This window comes from Bacillus rossius, chromosome 7, assembly GCF_032445375.1.
Source record: "Bacillus rossius redtenbacheri isolate Brsri chromosome 7, Brsri_v3, whole genome shotgun sequence".
NCBI classification, from domain to species: Eukaryota; Metazoa; Arthropoda; class Insecta; order Phasmatodea; family Bacillidae; genus Bacillus; species Bacillus rossius.
The window spans coordinates 24,233,998-24,250,804 of NC_086335.1; the positions used below are offsets into that span (position 1 = coordinate 24,233,998).

At 39.6% G+C, this 16,807-nt stretch overlaps 1 protein-coding gene across 2 annotated transcripts in view; it reads right to left on the reverse strand.

Annotated features, from left to right (window-relative positions):
• Positions 1 to 507: 507 nt before the first annotated feature.
• LOC134534425 (aquaporin-like) overlaps positions 508 to 16,807 on the reverse strand; it is a 35,589-nt gene continuing 19,289 nt past the window's right edge. Inside the window, exons 3-6 of one of the 2 annotated variants that reach the window (XM_063372890.1) lie at positions 15,556 to 15,699; positions 10,208 to 10,420; positions 9,195 to 9,275; positions 508 to 993 (exon numbers count right to left, since the gene is read on the reverse strand). In XM_063372890.1, the coding sequence (XP_063228960.1) occupies positions 796 to 993; positions 9,195 to 9,275; positions 10,208 to 10,420; positions 15,556 to 15,699 (636 nt within the window). In that variant the 3' untranslated portion in view covers positions 508 to 795. Of the gene's footprint in view, positions 994 to 9,194; positions 9,276 to 10,207; positions 10,421 to 15,531; positions 15,700 to 16,807 lie in introns of both variants that reach the window. The other variant, XM_063372889.1, reaches the window with a different exon arrangement.

Genomic DNA, 16,807 nt, shown 5'->3' on the forward strand with positions numbered 1-16,807 from the left:
GTTTGTTAAGTAACTTATCTGAAAACTATTATGTCTATAATTAACTAATAAAGATAGAATACCTAATAGCTACATATCGTATCATGGATTGATTATTTATGCTACATATTTAAAACCACAAATGTTTTTAATTTTAGAAGTGTATAAATATCATCAAATAGGTATTCATATTTTACATTCAGTGGTGTGATGCATTACTTTTAATTTCACATGAAGCTAAATTTTAGGATTTTGATCTTGCTTAGTCTAATAAGAAACTTTGATTGTGCGACAAATTTAAAAACACGCGTGAGTTTATCTGTCCAACTACATTTTATAGAGAAATTTGGGAGCAATTTTATTGCCGATTATAGTTGTATTGGAGACGAAAATTTGACACATTACAGGGCATTTATGCCAGTGATATAGCAAACAGCCAATGTAGCGTATGCACCAATAACACCAGTTAATTATTATGCAAGTGGGAAAGAACTGTGTGTAAGTACAATAAAACGAGTAAACAAAATATTTCTTTACCTCTTAGCTCTATTTTTTTATATTTTTTTTTAGCCTCTCGTTATTTTAATCACAATGAAACACTGAATTACATCCTTTGAGTTCTTCAAATGTATTAAAATGCCTTAACATTAATTTATTGAAGGTTATCAATAATTATCAACTTAATTTTGTTACAACTTTTGTAGATATATTTTAGCTGCAATTAAGTAACAATATTATTTGCTGTTTTAAATTTTCAATACATTTCTTACTTTAAAACAACCCTCAAATAAGGCTTCTGGCAGCTACAAAATGTGTTTATCTGACACAAAAGGAGCTTGAAGTTTCATTGCCCAGACGTGATATTTCTTCATTCATTGAGTCTTTGCAGTCACGCTTTTGGCTTTCAAACGCTGGACCTTCTATTTTATGGAATGCTACAGAGGTGTGGCTGAAAACAAACTTGTACATCGTTGACGATGCTAAACTTCCCATCATTGGTCCGACCCAGTACACCTGTAAGTAAAATTATACGATTTGTTAGCAAACAATGTGTGTGTATGTGTGTATACACACACATACATATATACATATATATACACACACACATATACATACATGCATACATACACACGCTTTTGGCAAGTGTTCTTCTAACAAGTACACATTAAAAACATACATTAATTATGTTAATTTTTAAAACAGGGTATTCCGGTGGAAACATTCATAAATATAAATAGTTTCCATGTCAGGCTATGTATTTTCTAAGAAAAATTTATATTAACTCAATTACCATGACTAGATGAAGTTTTTTTCTAAGTAGCTCATCGTTTTTTCACATGATGTAAATAATTCCGCTACTTCCTATTCCTTTCGTACTATATCATAACTTACTTTCCCCAAGGAAACATTATTTCACGCCAATTAAACATTCAATTGTTCTTTGATTGATGCTTCTCATGAGTCTTAAGGAAGAATATAAAATACACAACTATCTCTTTATCTAATTCTGAAGTGCCGTCACCCGGCCTCTGTTGAAGGCCCGGGAAGTACCTGATGGGCGCTATGGTCGTCGCGGTGCTGCTTTTGTCCAGGAGGGGGGGGGGGGCAGGCTAGTGGGACACTAGGCCGTTGGTGATGGGTCGCGGGTACTCTGCCCCCGCGTGCCCCACCAGGTACGCGGCTGTGGAATCTACCCTGAAACTCCCTACTTGGCTGTGAGGTCACTCGGCCGTGTGGAGGACGGAATGGTGCGGAGTAATCGTAGACGACACAGTTTATATTAAATTGGCTTTTAATCCACGGACTTCTCCGGTGGTACGCATGAGTACGCTGTACTCCCTACACTGTAATATCCTAAGTGTCTTAAAGAATTATTAAATAAGTAGATAAAAAGATTTCGAAACTCTTAACACTGTGGCCCTCATTTAATAACTATCAAAAGTCAACAACAGAGGCGACACTAGGAGTAAAGAAAAAAAAATTTAGTGACTCCCTACGAACACTTGGGAGGAAAAGGATCGTTATTATAGATTAATTAAATAAAAACAACAGTTACATCTATAGACTTCCTTATTTTATTAATCATTGTTCTTTCTTTTTTTTATAGATTAAATTTTTTTGTAACATCTGTTTTTCATTGATAAGTGATCTTACATAAATTCCTCACAATTACACTTATTATATTCTTGAACTTTATTTACGAGAGGGCCGCCCCTAAATGTTTAACAAAAATTACAATATTTAAAGAAATGAATGAATTTAACATCGCTAACTTTAAAGGTTGCACATATAGTCCTTGCAAAACATCATTATGAATTTCCTCTCCTCGAACTGCTTTAACTGTCCGCTGTCTTAACTGGGTTAGACTATTTTTGAGTTCGTAAAGAAAATGATTGAATGATGCGGGTATCACCCGGGGTTGTAGGTTGACGGTGATCGAGGTAGTAGGCCTAAAGATGGTGGATTTTGCTCAGGATCCGACTCTAGAGGTTCTGGCAGAGGAGTTTTGTTGCCCCAAACTTGGAACCCTGTCAGTACAGGGTGTTGGTCCTGGCGCTCAGGAGAGGGCGTCTCGTTTCGGAAAACTCGAACCACGATGTGCGGTAGACGCGGAAGTCTCCATAATTTAAGAAAAAATATATAAATAAAAAAATTAAGATTCTCTACTTTTTTTCTGATCTACTGACTGGTTAATCTAAATTTTCCAGGTAGGGACTTCATCCCTATAGTCTGAGAAGTCTACATAATACCAGATGCGATGCCGATAATTCGCCGAAGAGCGCAGCTAGAAAGAGGAACCAGTCAGCCAGGCGGCGCGTACCGAAGTCCCTTCAGCGCGGGATATCGTCAGTATATCATAAGCACAGGATCTCTAGAGAATGGGAAGGGGGGGGGGGTTAGGCTCTGAGCCAAAAATTACCGAGCCCACCCGAAGGTGTCCGGCATAAAATATATTAGATCTTACTGGAGTGACTGCGCGACTGAGGCGCTATCTTTTGGTGGCGAGAAGAAGTACTAGTAAATCGACTTGTGGCCGACGAGTGTGTCACTGCTAGGGGCCCGAGATATAAGGGGGAGAAAGGTTGTCGTTACCTTCGCGCGAACGCGTTAGTGTCGGCGCTGCTGACGCCCACAAGTGGCATTAGTGACCATAGCCGTCGCTAGATGTCGTTAAAGACCAGAATCGTTTCTGCGGCTGTCAAGCCTACGATGGCCTTGAATTCGGTTACCGCCCCCAGGAGTTCACAAGCGGTCAACACTCCTGGCTTCAATTCTGAGAAGAAAGGGTGGTGAGCAGGGGGGGGGGGGTGACTTAAAAAAAACGCATGGTCTGTGGGATGCAAGGCCCACGGGATCCTCCTGTCGTGTCTTGCTGCTAGTGAACCTCATACCGATTCGTGACAGAGTTATCAGGGCTCAGCACTGCTTCACGAAGCTGCTGTATGCAAATTTAGTCATTTAGGCCTCTGATGTGCCTATAGGCAGGAGAAATATTAACCAGACTGCTAACCTAGCATTAGGCTGGCAAAAAAAAATCAGCTCGCCTCTGAGAACAGAGGCTGAGGGCCTGGTAGTAAAGATATAGGAGTTAAAAAAAAATTCCAAAAATATTTAAGATATCAAAATTTTAAATAAAACGTGCCTAAATCCCTAATCCACGGCACAACACATACATTACGCGGTGGCAGAACCGCTACAATAGCTAGGATAGTGCGCTATGCGGCGTCTGAGCTGTTGAACTATTACACTAACACACACTGATTACAAAACAAAACACGACACTAACATAACACTGTGAATTTGTCGCGGCAGTCTCGTGGGGACGCGATTACTAGTTCGCCGGAGACGGCCAGCGCCGAAAGTTAACTGTCTTAGGAGAGCACAATGAGCGTCAGTGGCGTCTCGTCAGGGCAAGCAAGGCAAGCAGTGCTTGCCCAGGCAGTTTCCAGACGTATTTTTTAAATAAATATTTTATTCAGAATAGTATTTTACTTTGGCTCGTGCCGTTAGGTGTATATATTTTTTACACTATCTTCTTGGGACCCAGTACTGTGCGCTGTGCGCTATAAGAAAAGAACTCGTTGACACTCAAAACATTCTGATTTAGAAGCGTTGCTAGGTTTAGAATCGCTGGTAGGACCGCTTTCAGCAGGAAGGCTGCCGCAGTAGTTTCCTTTCGGGAGGGGGGGTGGCATGGTACAAAGGTTCAGGGAGGGGACTGGCTGTAAAAACACGTGGTAGAAGCTACGAAGGTAGCGCTTTCTTGCCGAATTGAAGCGAACATGGCCGAAGCAGACGGTGGAATTCTTCCGCCGACTGCTTCGGCTATGTCCGCCACAGTTCGGCAGGGCAGGTGGCGAGGTCGCGTTTCAGTCGGCGGTCGTCTCTCGGGGCGCGCGCATCTCTCCCGCGGGCTGTTGGCTGGCAGTGCGTGGGGGATTTGTGGGCGTATGCGTCCCGCGGGTGGCGGATACGGGATCCCAGCTGAGAGTTACAATCTCGCTGGGGTGACTGTGAATAACCAATAGCAGTCCGCGGACCAATGGCCGGCCTGTGGAGTCGTTATTACTGCTATCGGGGTGAAAGGTAGCCTGAATGTAGCTCGGCGCGTGGCAGGAAGCAGCTTCGTCTGCGAGGCACCGCAGGGGAGCTCGATGTGCCCTGGATGCAAAGTGTAGAAGAACTGCGGGCTGGAAATTGCGGAGCTGTGGACTGCCGCGCGCGCAACGGAACTGAACAGCATCGTAACTCTGAAGGAAGAGATGGCGGCGCCTTTAAGTTAGGACCCTGTTGGAGCCAGTGGTAGCCTGGGCGGCGCGACCTTCAACCGTCCCGGGATTTTGGAGGACAAGAGGGTCCAACTCGCAAGATACTTAATTCGCCTGAACGACTTACCCCCACCCTGGCTTGAAAGGTTGTTGGCTGTTGACTGGAAGAAGGAAGATGAAGATGGTGCAATGTCAGGCTGCCTTTCGCCCCATACGCCCGCAGTTCGAGCCGGTTTACTGGCTCGTCTGCCCACATCTGGTTTAACTGTGGCTGCCTGGGCAGCTGGGCTGGGCTGACGAGTGAAGTTGCCCACCCCTGGGGGCGCATGCGCCCCTGGTTAATAATAACCCAGGAGTACCCAACATTTAAATGCGGGCCGCAAGGCCCAAGCACCCAACTCCAGCATGGTTGATTTTTCAGCCCCTCCAACGCTTCTTACCTGGACCCTTCTTCCCTCTTGTCCAGTAGTTACCTGCTTGCTTAATGCATGTTAATTGATCCCCGCATGACCCGGCCCAGGGTTTTCCCTGTGTCTATGCAGGTTTTACCTGGGTCACATTAGCTAGCTTTTAAGCTAGGCGACCAATGGGGCGTCAGTCATGGCGCCAATCGCAGCCATGGCTGGCCAGTAAACCCCAATAGCACACGATGCACGCGCCCTTGTCCCGCATGGTTAAAAACCCGCATGGTAGAGTGTATAGGCTTCGGCCTGAGACACTTAGGTCCTCCCCTAACCTGGACCCTCCCCTTACACACTTAGAATAATTTAGGCTAGGAAAAAAAATCGTGGCGTTTCAGGAATGATTGACGTGCCAGTTTCTTGGTACACATACCAGTTAACAGAGTTTCTGATCACATATGAAGATAATTTCTTTTATGTTGGTACGAAAAATACCAAGATTTAATTTTTACTATTCTAGTACATTTTTATGAGGTTCTTCTCTTAATTTTAAGTACTTACTTTGCCATGTGTTGACTGTTTATATATTTTGTACCAGATATCGATGATACTACACTCCCACTTAGTATATAAGTAATGTAGAGTAGGTATTTTACTATCAGAATAATGTAAGTCAAACATTATTTTTTAAAAATAATTTATTTAAAAAAAATGTCAATTTTTCTACCTGTGGAATAGTCAATGTTCAGTTAAGAAAACTACTTAAATAGCACCATGTTGTACCTTGAAATCCATATTTTCCAGGGGGAGGGCCCCCGGACCACCCCCCCCCCCCAATCATATTTTGATATGAACGGAGTTGTTGCTTCCCCTCATGTAAACCTCACGCCTCGCCACTGATGAGCGTGGTCCTAAATTCTATTCTACACTTACATGAGGTTGCAGCCAGTAGGTGTATGCGCGGTGATCTTAACGAAAACGAGTTGGCTGGAGTCGGCCAGTGCCGTAAATTGCAAAGTCCGCGACGCGGTGCAGAATCACCAAGGAAACGGTCGAGATAAGCCCGGGTCCACGAAATACACGCCGAGTCTATGTGAACAGCAATGAATTAAAAAGGTTTGGTTATTAAATTAAGTGCCGAGTGAACGATCGGTGGAACAAAATTGAAGGCTGCTCATGGACACACGTCTTGACCCGGCGCAGAGTGATTGGAGACTGCCGAACATGGCCACCTCGCAAGGGAGGGAAACTTTTACCTCCTTTGTGAGTCGGCGCCAAAAACTTATATCAACTTAATTTGCTCTATTATAAGCTAAAACACGTTCCAGGTGCTCAATTAAAAGGTAGCACCTGGTAATTGGCTGCGTAAGGCTTAACAACAGTTTTATAGTATTTAATTATTTGAATTGTGGCATCAAGTTGGCGACTGTAAATTTATTAACATATTGTCTCACTGTGAACTGTTTTAGTTGGATTTCTCCTAATCTGACTCAATCATTGTCACGGGCACTTTAATTAAGGCCAGTGGCCGCAGTGACTGGTAATGAGGTTCATTGTCTACTCCGTGCGTGCGGTGCTCGCCTGTGAATTAATAATTGTGTCCTAATGTCTTGTTCCTTAATTATTTTATGGGGTCGAGCCCCCGGGGTTTCGTGCCCTGAAGTTTATTTGCGTCTAGTGGGGTCACGCCCGAGGCGCTCGCCTGACTCATTTCCGCTGGGATAGGGGTGCGTTCCGAAAACGGGATCTGGTACTAGCGGTGCGGAGCACGGGCTTAGAGGCCATGGTCGGGACGACGTCAGAAGTAAACATATAATTAGCAACACGACCCGCCAAATCTCCTACACACAATCATAAGCCACTCCACTAGTATTTATAGTCATTATTATGTACACGACTATTGTTAATTCTTAATATTCAATCATAAGCTTACACTAATAATATGATTTGTTGCCAGACATTCTTTTACTATTGACTAAAAATTTGGTAAGTTAATGATGGTCTGATATCAGATAAAATATAGAGTTTCTAGCTATTATAAAAATTTGAAATCAACATCCGATAACCACTGCTGTAACTATATGTCCAAATAAAATACATTTTGAATGCATGTTTTAAATATTTTGAGAAAATTAATAATATTTATTAATCAGGTTCGGTTTTCTTGCCAGAATGTCTGTGTGGGAACGAGAATCTAATATGCATAGAATCGGAAAAATCATACACTAGTTTGCAAGACATGTTAATATTATTGAATGAGGTACACTTATTCAGCAGCGTTAACATTTGTACATGTAAGATGCTTAATATGAAGGTTGCAAGATACACTTAAAACATGCACTTTCTAGACACAATCTCTATCTAACTAATCTAATGTTAAATAAATACTTCAAACAGATTCTGAATAGATTGCGGCCAGCTGTTTAGCTAACTAATTTTACTCCCCTCCATATCCTTTTCGGGCCCCCTTTATTGGCCAGTTCCCCACAAAATTAAAATAGGTACACAACAAGTATAACTTTAACTAAACAGGCCCTCTTGGGCACAATATTAATTCGCTGCTTACCAGCTCTGTAGCCTAATTTTACTAACTACTCCCATAAACGAAAAGATCTAGTTCACACCAGGAGGTTATGAGCTGCCTTCCGTCGCCTGGCACTCCTCGCGAGCTCCGGGGTTCGATGCCACGATTAGGTACTCAGCCCTTGGGACCGGCATGGCGATGATGATAGCCCTGTCAGTCAGCCAGAAATGGCTACCAGGGGTTGCTTCATAAAGCAAGTGATCTGAGCCTATGTACAGAAACACAGAGTACTGGGCTAGGACGTTCAGAGCAGTTACTCTATGTTAATGACTTAATTTAATTAGGTGCTCTCGGCAGATTTATGCACGGTTGATTAATCATAACATCTTTGTCATGGAGACACCCAGTACCATTAGTGTAGCAGAGTGAATTTCAAGTGGCCACACTATAGCCCTGCACCATAAATGACCCGTGGTCAAGAGGGGATAATTAAAGAAAGAGATTTTGAGGATGCCTAATAGTTAACAGAACGATGATCGATGAAGTTCAAAAATGTAAAACCCCCACAGAATGCACGTCCACCTCGGGTCGTGGCCTGACTAAGACTGCTGGTAGCTATTGTGGGAGGAGGTGTAAAGTATTTCCGTGCCAAAACTGTCTCAGAAAAAAATAATAAACTAAATTTACTTCTTATTTATTATTTCCCCAATATTAAATGGCACACTTGCCTGGATTAATCATAGCGACTTTACCGTTCTACTTAGGGCCTTCATTTTAGTGATAACAATAAATATTTATAATTTTTTAAAATAACAATTGTGTGTGCATGTTGCACCATTGAGGCTGGTTAATGCTGGAGTAAAGATTGGGCTTCCAGTTTTGCTAGGAGGTCATGATGCCATATTTTTATGTTTGCATGTATATTTTTTGACCATTCTTAGCATCGATATTTTATTGTGTATTCACTTGCATAATACCTATCCTTTACTTATACCTAGGTATTATTATAAGTAATTTTCCTTTAAATAAGGTTAATACATTGTTGTTTCCATTAACGAATGACGAAGTTACTTCCATCCGAAACATTGCACATCTGGATGTCTATGTTTAAGCATTGTAACAAAGTGTCAAAATTTATTTGCAACTTGGCAAAAATTATAGTGCGTTCTAGTTTTCTGATGCTTCATATATGAAATAAAACATTTAGCAAGGATTGTTAAATGTTTATACAAACTAAAATACACTATGTTGAATCTGTAAAGTGTCTTACTCGTCAGTACCTAAAAGTACACACATTCACACATGCAAATATTGTGTGTGATACAGTGGTAAGAAACAAAATTATAATTCTGCCGAACGCTGAGTTCGAATCACATATCAGCCAATCTGTTTTCCAAAATAACCCTTGATGGTTATTATGAAATACTACGGCATATTTTCCTGCATTGTGTTGAGTAGCTGTTTCACATGTCCAGCTAAGCAGAGTGTCGATGGTAATGCAATGAGTACTTGTAATCTCACCCAGTGATCGTCCCAGCAGCCCGTGAAAGCGGCTGGCCCAAGGCTTCTTGCAGGGTTCATGCTCGCCCCAGTGAAGGAATCCTACAACACATATCCATCAGCATCTGAAAAGTGCTTATTTCATAGAATGCCAACATCTTCACTTTGTGTTGGGATTGCTTACATGCAAACTAACTAAAAAAAAAATTACTTTGTCTGAGGTTGGAATCAAAATCACATCTCTAAAATTAAAAACCAGGCACGCAGGCCCATATAACACCAATACTAGCTTGAAAATGACATCTGTAATGTTAGGATTTGATATTTTGAACTGTTCACAAGCCTGCCCTAGTCCCTCCGTGGCCATCTTCTAATGATGATGATCTTCAATCGATCAGATAATATTTCCATCAATAATGGAACCTCGAGAAGGTAAAGAACAGTTTCTGCTTTATTAGAATTTTCGAAATGCTGCAATGATTTTTGTTTATACTAAACAAACAACACAATCATAAATTTTATTTCTCTTATTAAGTTTCTTCATATACTTTAACATTTTTGGAAAATTAAACATTATCTTGTGTTCCAGCAACTTTGCCTTAGCCTGGAAATTTTGCCATTCGATGCTCAAATATAAGATAATTGCTGTGCTCAATCAGCAAATATGGAACCCTTTAGGCCATGTCTGTGTTGGTCAGGAGAGTGCTCTTTAGTCTCTTGTTGGCGTCAGGACTACATCAGAGAGAACTCTCGCGCTGTGTTTTCTGACGGAGAGAGTGCAAAAGAATGAGAGAACAATTAAATATCATTAAAGACCACACTACATTGAAAACTAATACAGCTTAATTAAGAATGTTCAGAGGCTTCCTGGTGGAATCAATAATGTAGACCATGACTAAAACCAGCATGTACTCGAACGTGTCTTAAAACTCCGACCCCCAGACAGATTAAGTTTGGTAAAGTCAATAAGGAAAACAGGACTGGTAGAAGGAGTGCCCTACTTGACACTCAAGGATAACTTGTTCGATTATTACCAGGACAGCACACACAGTGGTGACGAGGAAGCCAAACTTGAGCGGCACCGAGTCCTGCTTATCTCTGTTGCGACTGTCCCAGGTGGCGGACACCATGAGCACGAGGATGTAGGTCGCTACTGCCTCCAAGAGTACAGCCTGCACCATGGTCACGTCCTCTCTCACTGACGTCACACACAGCTGGCAGCCTCCCAGGCTTGCTGGTAGAAGTGCCTGCAAATAAAGTAGAGTTTTATAGTAATGAATTTGGCAAAGGATGTTGACTTTGACCTCAAATGTGACACGTCAAACGTGGCTTGCTGGAATAAGCAAATAATAAAAATAATATTTCTAAACACATTTGTAATATGGGTTATTAGGAAACTAAAATTTCTAAAGAGGTTTATTGTTTCCTAAATATATTTACTGTGAATGTGACTATTTATTGTTCCTGTTTCAATCAATATGCTTTAAACAACAACACTTGTACTATAGGTAGCTAATATTGAAAAAAAAAAAACGTTATTGCACTTCTAAACTATTCAATAAAAAAGAAAAAATAAGGATTTTCGAGGAGAGTATAAAATAATTCTGTTATAGAAACATGAGGACAAATATCGCTGCAACTATTGCTGGTTTATTCTAGAATATGACCACTTATGTGTGCAATAATAATGCTCAAGCGCAGATCGCAGATCCCATTTGGGCATATCACTGTGAGGCCTCTAATAAGGCATCGTCATTGGGATCATAGCCAATAAAAATGGAAAATTGCTAGCTAGCAACTTTGTTGACCTGAACATAAAGCCTTAACCTGGTACTGAGTTGCACCTTGAATGCCCGTCCATATTACACTGAAATTCTCGCTCCTTAGATTACACCCACAGTTCTCCCGAGATGCCAATCTCAACTCTGCTTTGTTTTTCTGCGCAGTTCCCAAAACAGTATCATCGCTCACCATGCCCACTCATCATCGGAATTATCCTTGGCATTCAGAATGAACCTCAGGGAAAACCTGCTCACAGATATAGAATTATAACAATTGTTGGGTTTTTTCTGAACGTAAGAAGTAGTTTAATAGAGTGATAACGAAGTGTTGCAGAAATGTCACAAACTCCAGGAAAAGTTGTAGAAGGGGAGCAACTGGTTGAAAAAGAAGTCGCATGTACAAGTTAGTATTTATAATAAAAGTATCATATTTGAAATCTATGCTTTCTATACAACATAAGTAAATTAGAACCCCCTCTGTTGTTCATCAAAATAGTAAATAACTTGAATGATGTGTTGCTGGAATTCATGACAAATCCTCACAGTATAGTTCAAACATTACCGTTATCATCATATCTAAGAACAATCAAGCGTAGGTAGGTATTTATATTACAATGGCATTTCAATTACGATTACGAATAAAGTAGGTCTACGATTTTATCCCGCATAAATAACTGAACCTAAAATAAAATTGGTTGTGTTTTAAAAATATTTAACCAGTTAAGCCAACCAGTTGCCACAGAATTATAATATAGCATACTGCAATTGTAATAACAAAAGTGTTGTGTTTTGTAAAAAATAAAATAGTAGGTATACACCAGGTCAATTTATAGAATGTTCCGCAATTTACTAGTTAGAGATTGGCCAGAAATAATTATACTGTGTGTATGTGTGTATATTTAGTAGATTAGAAAACTTAAAAGAACTGTAAATAATACCCTACCAAAAATTTACAACAGAAACCAATAAAATACAACAGGAATTTCAGTGTATCCTGTTGTATGACAAATGAGATTTCAGTGTATTTTATTGGATCCTGTTGGGTTTAGTTGTAAACACACTGACTTCATTGGGTTTCAGTGTATTTTGTTGGGGACAATTTACACACACAAAAAAATACATCATTGTATTCTAGTGGGTTCTGTTGTCAAAGCCCACTGAATTCATTGGTTTTTATTGGATTCTGTTGTGAAAGATATTGGAAAAGTAAGTGTTGGGTTTTGTTGTTTTCTGTTGTAAAGCAGTCTGTTGGATTCTATTGTATTTTAGTGTTTATTATTGTATTCTGTTGGGTTTTGTTGTTTTCTTTTGCAAAGAGTTCTGTTGGTTTCTGTTGTATTCCAGTGTTATCAATTGTATTCTGTTCGGTTTTGTTGTTTTCTGTTGCAAACAGTTATGTTGGTTTCTTTTGAATACCAGTGTTTATCATTGTATTCTGTTGGGTTTTGTTGTTTTCTGTTGCAAAGAGTTATATTGTATGCTAGTGTTTTTCATTGTATTCTGTTGTTTTCTTTAGCAAAGAGTTCTGTTGGATTCTGTTGTATTTTAGTGTTTCTCATTGGATTATGTTGTTTTCTGTTGCAAAGAGTTCTGTTTGATTCTGGTCTATTTTAGAGTTTCTCCTTGTATTCTGTTGGGTTCTGTTGTATTCTGGTGCAATAATTTCTGTTGGTTTCTGTTTTATTCTAGTGTTTTTCATTGTATTCTTTTGTTTTCTGTTGCAAAGAGTTTTGTTGGTATCTGTTGTTTTCTAGTGTTTCTCATTGTAATCTGTTGGGTTTTGTTGTTTTCTGTTGCAAAGAGTTCTGTTGGTTTCTGTTGTATTCCAGTGTTGTTCATTGTATTCTGTTGGATTTTGTTGTTTTCTGTTGCGAAGAGTTCTGTTGTATTCTAGTGTTTTTCATTGCATTCTGTTGGTTTTTTTTGTTTTTCTTGCTGTTCTTTAGTGATTTTTGTATAATTGTTTTTTTTTCCTTGTACATAACCTGTTTCATGGTGGATGCCTTCGGGGGTAATGCCGATCACAGTGATCACATTTCCCACCAATGATCGGCATTAACCACATAATTTTTGGCATTTAAGAAAAACGTTTTTGTTTATCGTTTACGTATTTTATTTACCGAGTTGGATTAGTGTAAAATTACCATTGGATATTATCATTTCTCTAAATACATTTTTCATTAACTATTTAACACATTTTTATGGCTCACTCTCTTTGTACAGGCTGGGACACACTGCAAGGTTACGAATGTGAATGAAGAAATTGGCAAGAATTATGATTTCTTTTAATATATATTTAAGGGTTCTAGATAAGATTTATTAAACATTAAGGCTTGCATCAAGGATTGACGCTTGGGCTTGGATGCACAGTAGGGAATAATGTAAATTTTTGTTTGTTGTTATTTATGTTACATTGCTTTAATATATCCAAATAAATAATATGCTTTGTTGTTTTACTTGATGCAACGTAAATAATAACAAAAAAATACGTGAGTCCCTACTGTGTACCCAAGCCCAAGCGTTAATCCTTGCAGGGATTTTTTTTTAGCAGTATGGAGGCGCGAATTGCCAACGTGTTAGGTCCGATAGCATGTAATGTGACGTATAAAAGAAATTATAATCTTTATTCAGGTTACGGGGGATCAAAATGTATACGCGATACAGAACTTTTACCTATTGATATTATATCAGTATTAATGTACGGGATACATGGTGATGGTAATTAGACTTTACATATGTGCTTCAAAATTATCAGCAAAACAACAGAATACAATGAAAAACACTGGAATACAACAGAAACCAACAGAACTTTTTGCAACAGAAAACAACAAAACCCAACAGAATACAATGAAAAACACTGGAATGCAAAAGATACCAACAGAACTCTTTGTAACAGAAAACAACAAAACCCAACAGAATACAATGAAAAACACTGGAATGCAATAGAAACCAACAGAACTCTTTGTAACAGAAAACAACAATACCCAACAGAATACAATGAAAAACACTGGAATACAACAGAAACCAACAAAACCCAACAGAATACAATGAAATACACTAGAATATAACAGAAACCAACATAATTATTTGCAACAGAAAACAACAAGCCCCAATATAATATAGTGAATAACACTGGAATACAACAGAAAGCAACAGAACACTCTGCAACATAAAACAACAAAAACCCAACAGAATACAATGAACAACACTGGAATACAACAGAAACCAACAGAACACTCTGCAACATAAAACAACAAAATACAATGAAAAACACTGGAATACAATAGAAACCAACAGAACTCTTTGCAACAGATTGACGTTGTACCTGGTCACAGTCCTGTCCGCGGCACAATTTTCCAGCCATGGCCATTGTAGTGCCACCACTCGTCACCAGATGGCAGTTGTAAAATATGAACAGACAATGTATTATAGTTATGTTAAGACATGTTATGATTGTAAATATTTATGAAGATTATTAAGTGTGTAGTGTAAGTGTGTTTCGTAGCCTTGTAAGTAATATTGTAAATGCAAAACATCCAAAGGGATAGCAATATGTGAAGTTGTAACATGAACGATTGTAGAAGGGAAATGTACATATCATGCGGGCTACACAAGCCTAGATAGCTCTCTTTGCAACATAAAACAACAAAACCCAACAGAATACAATGAACAACACTGGAAATCCATAGAAACCAACAATACCCAACATAATACAATGAAAAACACTGGAATATAACAGAAACCAATGAAAAACCCTAGAATATTACAGAACCCAACAGAATTCTCTGCAATAGAAAACAAAATACAACAGAAACTACCAGAACTCTTTGCAATAGAAAACAACACAACCCAACAGAATACAATGAAAAACACTGGAATACAACCAAAACCAACAGAACTCTTTGCAACATAAAACAACAAAACCCAACAGAATACTTTGAATAACACTGAAATGCAACAGAAACCAACATAACTCTTTGCAACAGGAAACAACAAGACCCAACATAATACAATAAAACCCACAGAAAACAACAGAATCCATTAGAATGTTTTGCAACAAAAACCAATAGAAACCACTGAAATACACTAAGATTTACAACAGAAACCAACAGAAAGCGGCCAATTCCCGCATTAAATACAACAGAAAATCCTGTTGTATCCTATTGTATTTCAGTTGGTTTCTGTTGTAAAGTTCTGTTGTATTTTCTGTTGTTTTCTGTTGTAAATTTTTGATAGGGTACCTATCAGAATATTAAAGAAATTATATAAAGCTTGCATTTCTGATTTCCCCCCCCCCTTACAAAGTTTATCGGATTTGTGAGTAAAACGATTAAAACAGCATCTCTACCGTCTTGTAAATAAGTTTCTAACAAGCATGGTGTATGTTCACAAAACCATCTTAATTCCAAGCATCAATTAAGTTGAGCTAGGCATCACAACATGAGATTAATAGCATGCAGTAAATATCTGGTGTTATTAAATCTTACAATCAATAGTTAAAATCATGGTTAAACTTATAGCTAGGTTCAGTTATGCTGAGTTAAACCTGGCTTGATGAAATGGCTGTAATGACGTACAGTGCTGGCGGTGTGGGCGCGCACCTCTGTCATCGCATACCCAGCCACAGCACCGCTGCACTCGGCCGCCACGTACACCAGAGCGAGCCACATGTCGACTCTCCCCAGCACCAGCGCCGCTGCCGTGACGGCGGGGTTGAGGTGCGCCTCGCTGATGTGGCCGAACACCTGCAGGGAATACGCACACCGCCACTGTGTATGTCATGGGCTTGCACAGGCATCTCAATAACTGGGATGCTATACTTACAATATTATAAATAAACAAACATTGGCCTGCTACATATTTTTAGGAAAAGGCCTCTTTTCAGTATACAATATAATAAAAATCTAATAGTTTATACCGATATACTAAAATTACAACAAATTCGGTTAAAACATTTGTGAGAGCACCAGATTTCCTGTCAGACAATGTGGTCTTTTATTCCAAAGTCAATTAATAAAAAATTGGCCTGTATTTCATTAAACATTTTGACGACACCCGCCGGTGCTCCTTCGATATGAACAAGTCACTATGGCACATCGTCGCCTCAACAGAGCACTTGCGTCTTAGTGTGCGACCGGATTGTGCCTTATGTGCAGCTCGGTGCAACAAGTGTAATGCCACGAACGCTCGTCACGGCCAGTGTATCGAATGTCGCTCGAGCGACATGGAAATCGATTGTGGATGCAATTCCAGTGTTTAACATGCCCAGTTCCTGTTATAAACTATCCATCAATACATGTAATGCATGCGAGTTTAACCTAGACATTTCATAAATGTAAGTCCTGGTAGCCACATTGTCAGCATCACCAAGGCACCCGTCACCTTGAAGATTCTTTCTGTCCAGGAGGACTCGTGCTGCATATCACCATGAAGCTGCTGGACATTAGATAGACTTCTGGCAGAGGTACCCCAGGCTGCTTGAGCCCACCAAGTTGCTATGCTACTATGTATAGCACAGATGTTCTGGCAAGAGTGGGTTTATTGGTTCCATGACCCTCTTACATGCACTTTCCTTTTTATGTATGGCCTCTTCCATTTTGTTCTGTCTAATCATGTGTATTATGGTGCGATTATGTATGTCATGTGGTTGTCTACATGGGATGACGAGTACTCATGAAACCTGACTGCACATGTTATAGTCTGTTGACAATTACACTACAAGATCCTAAGAGTACACTGGCCATACATCGTGCGGAGTGCAATGCGAAAAATGAATACTAATTATTACATTAATGATCTGCTGATTATTGCCCATGCAACATGTAAGCTGTGTCCTGCTGAACACACAGTAAA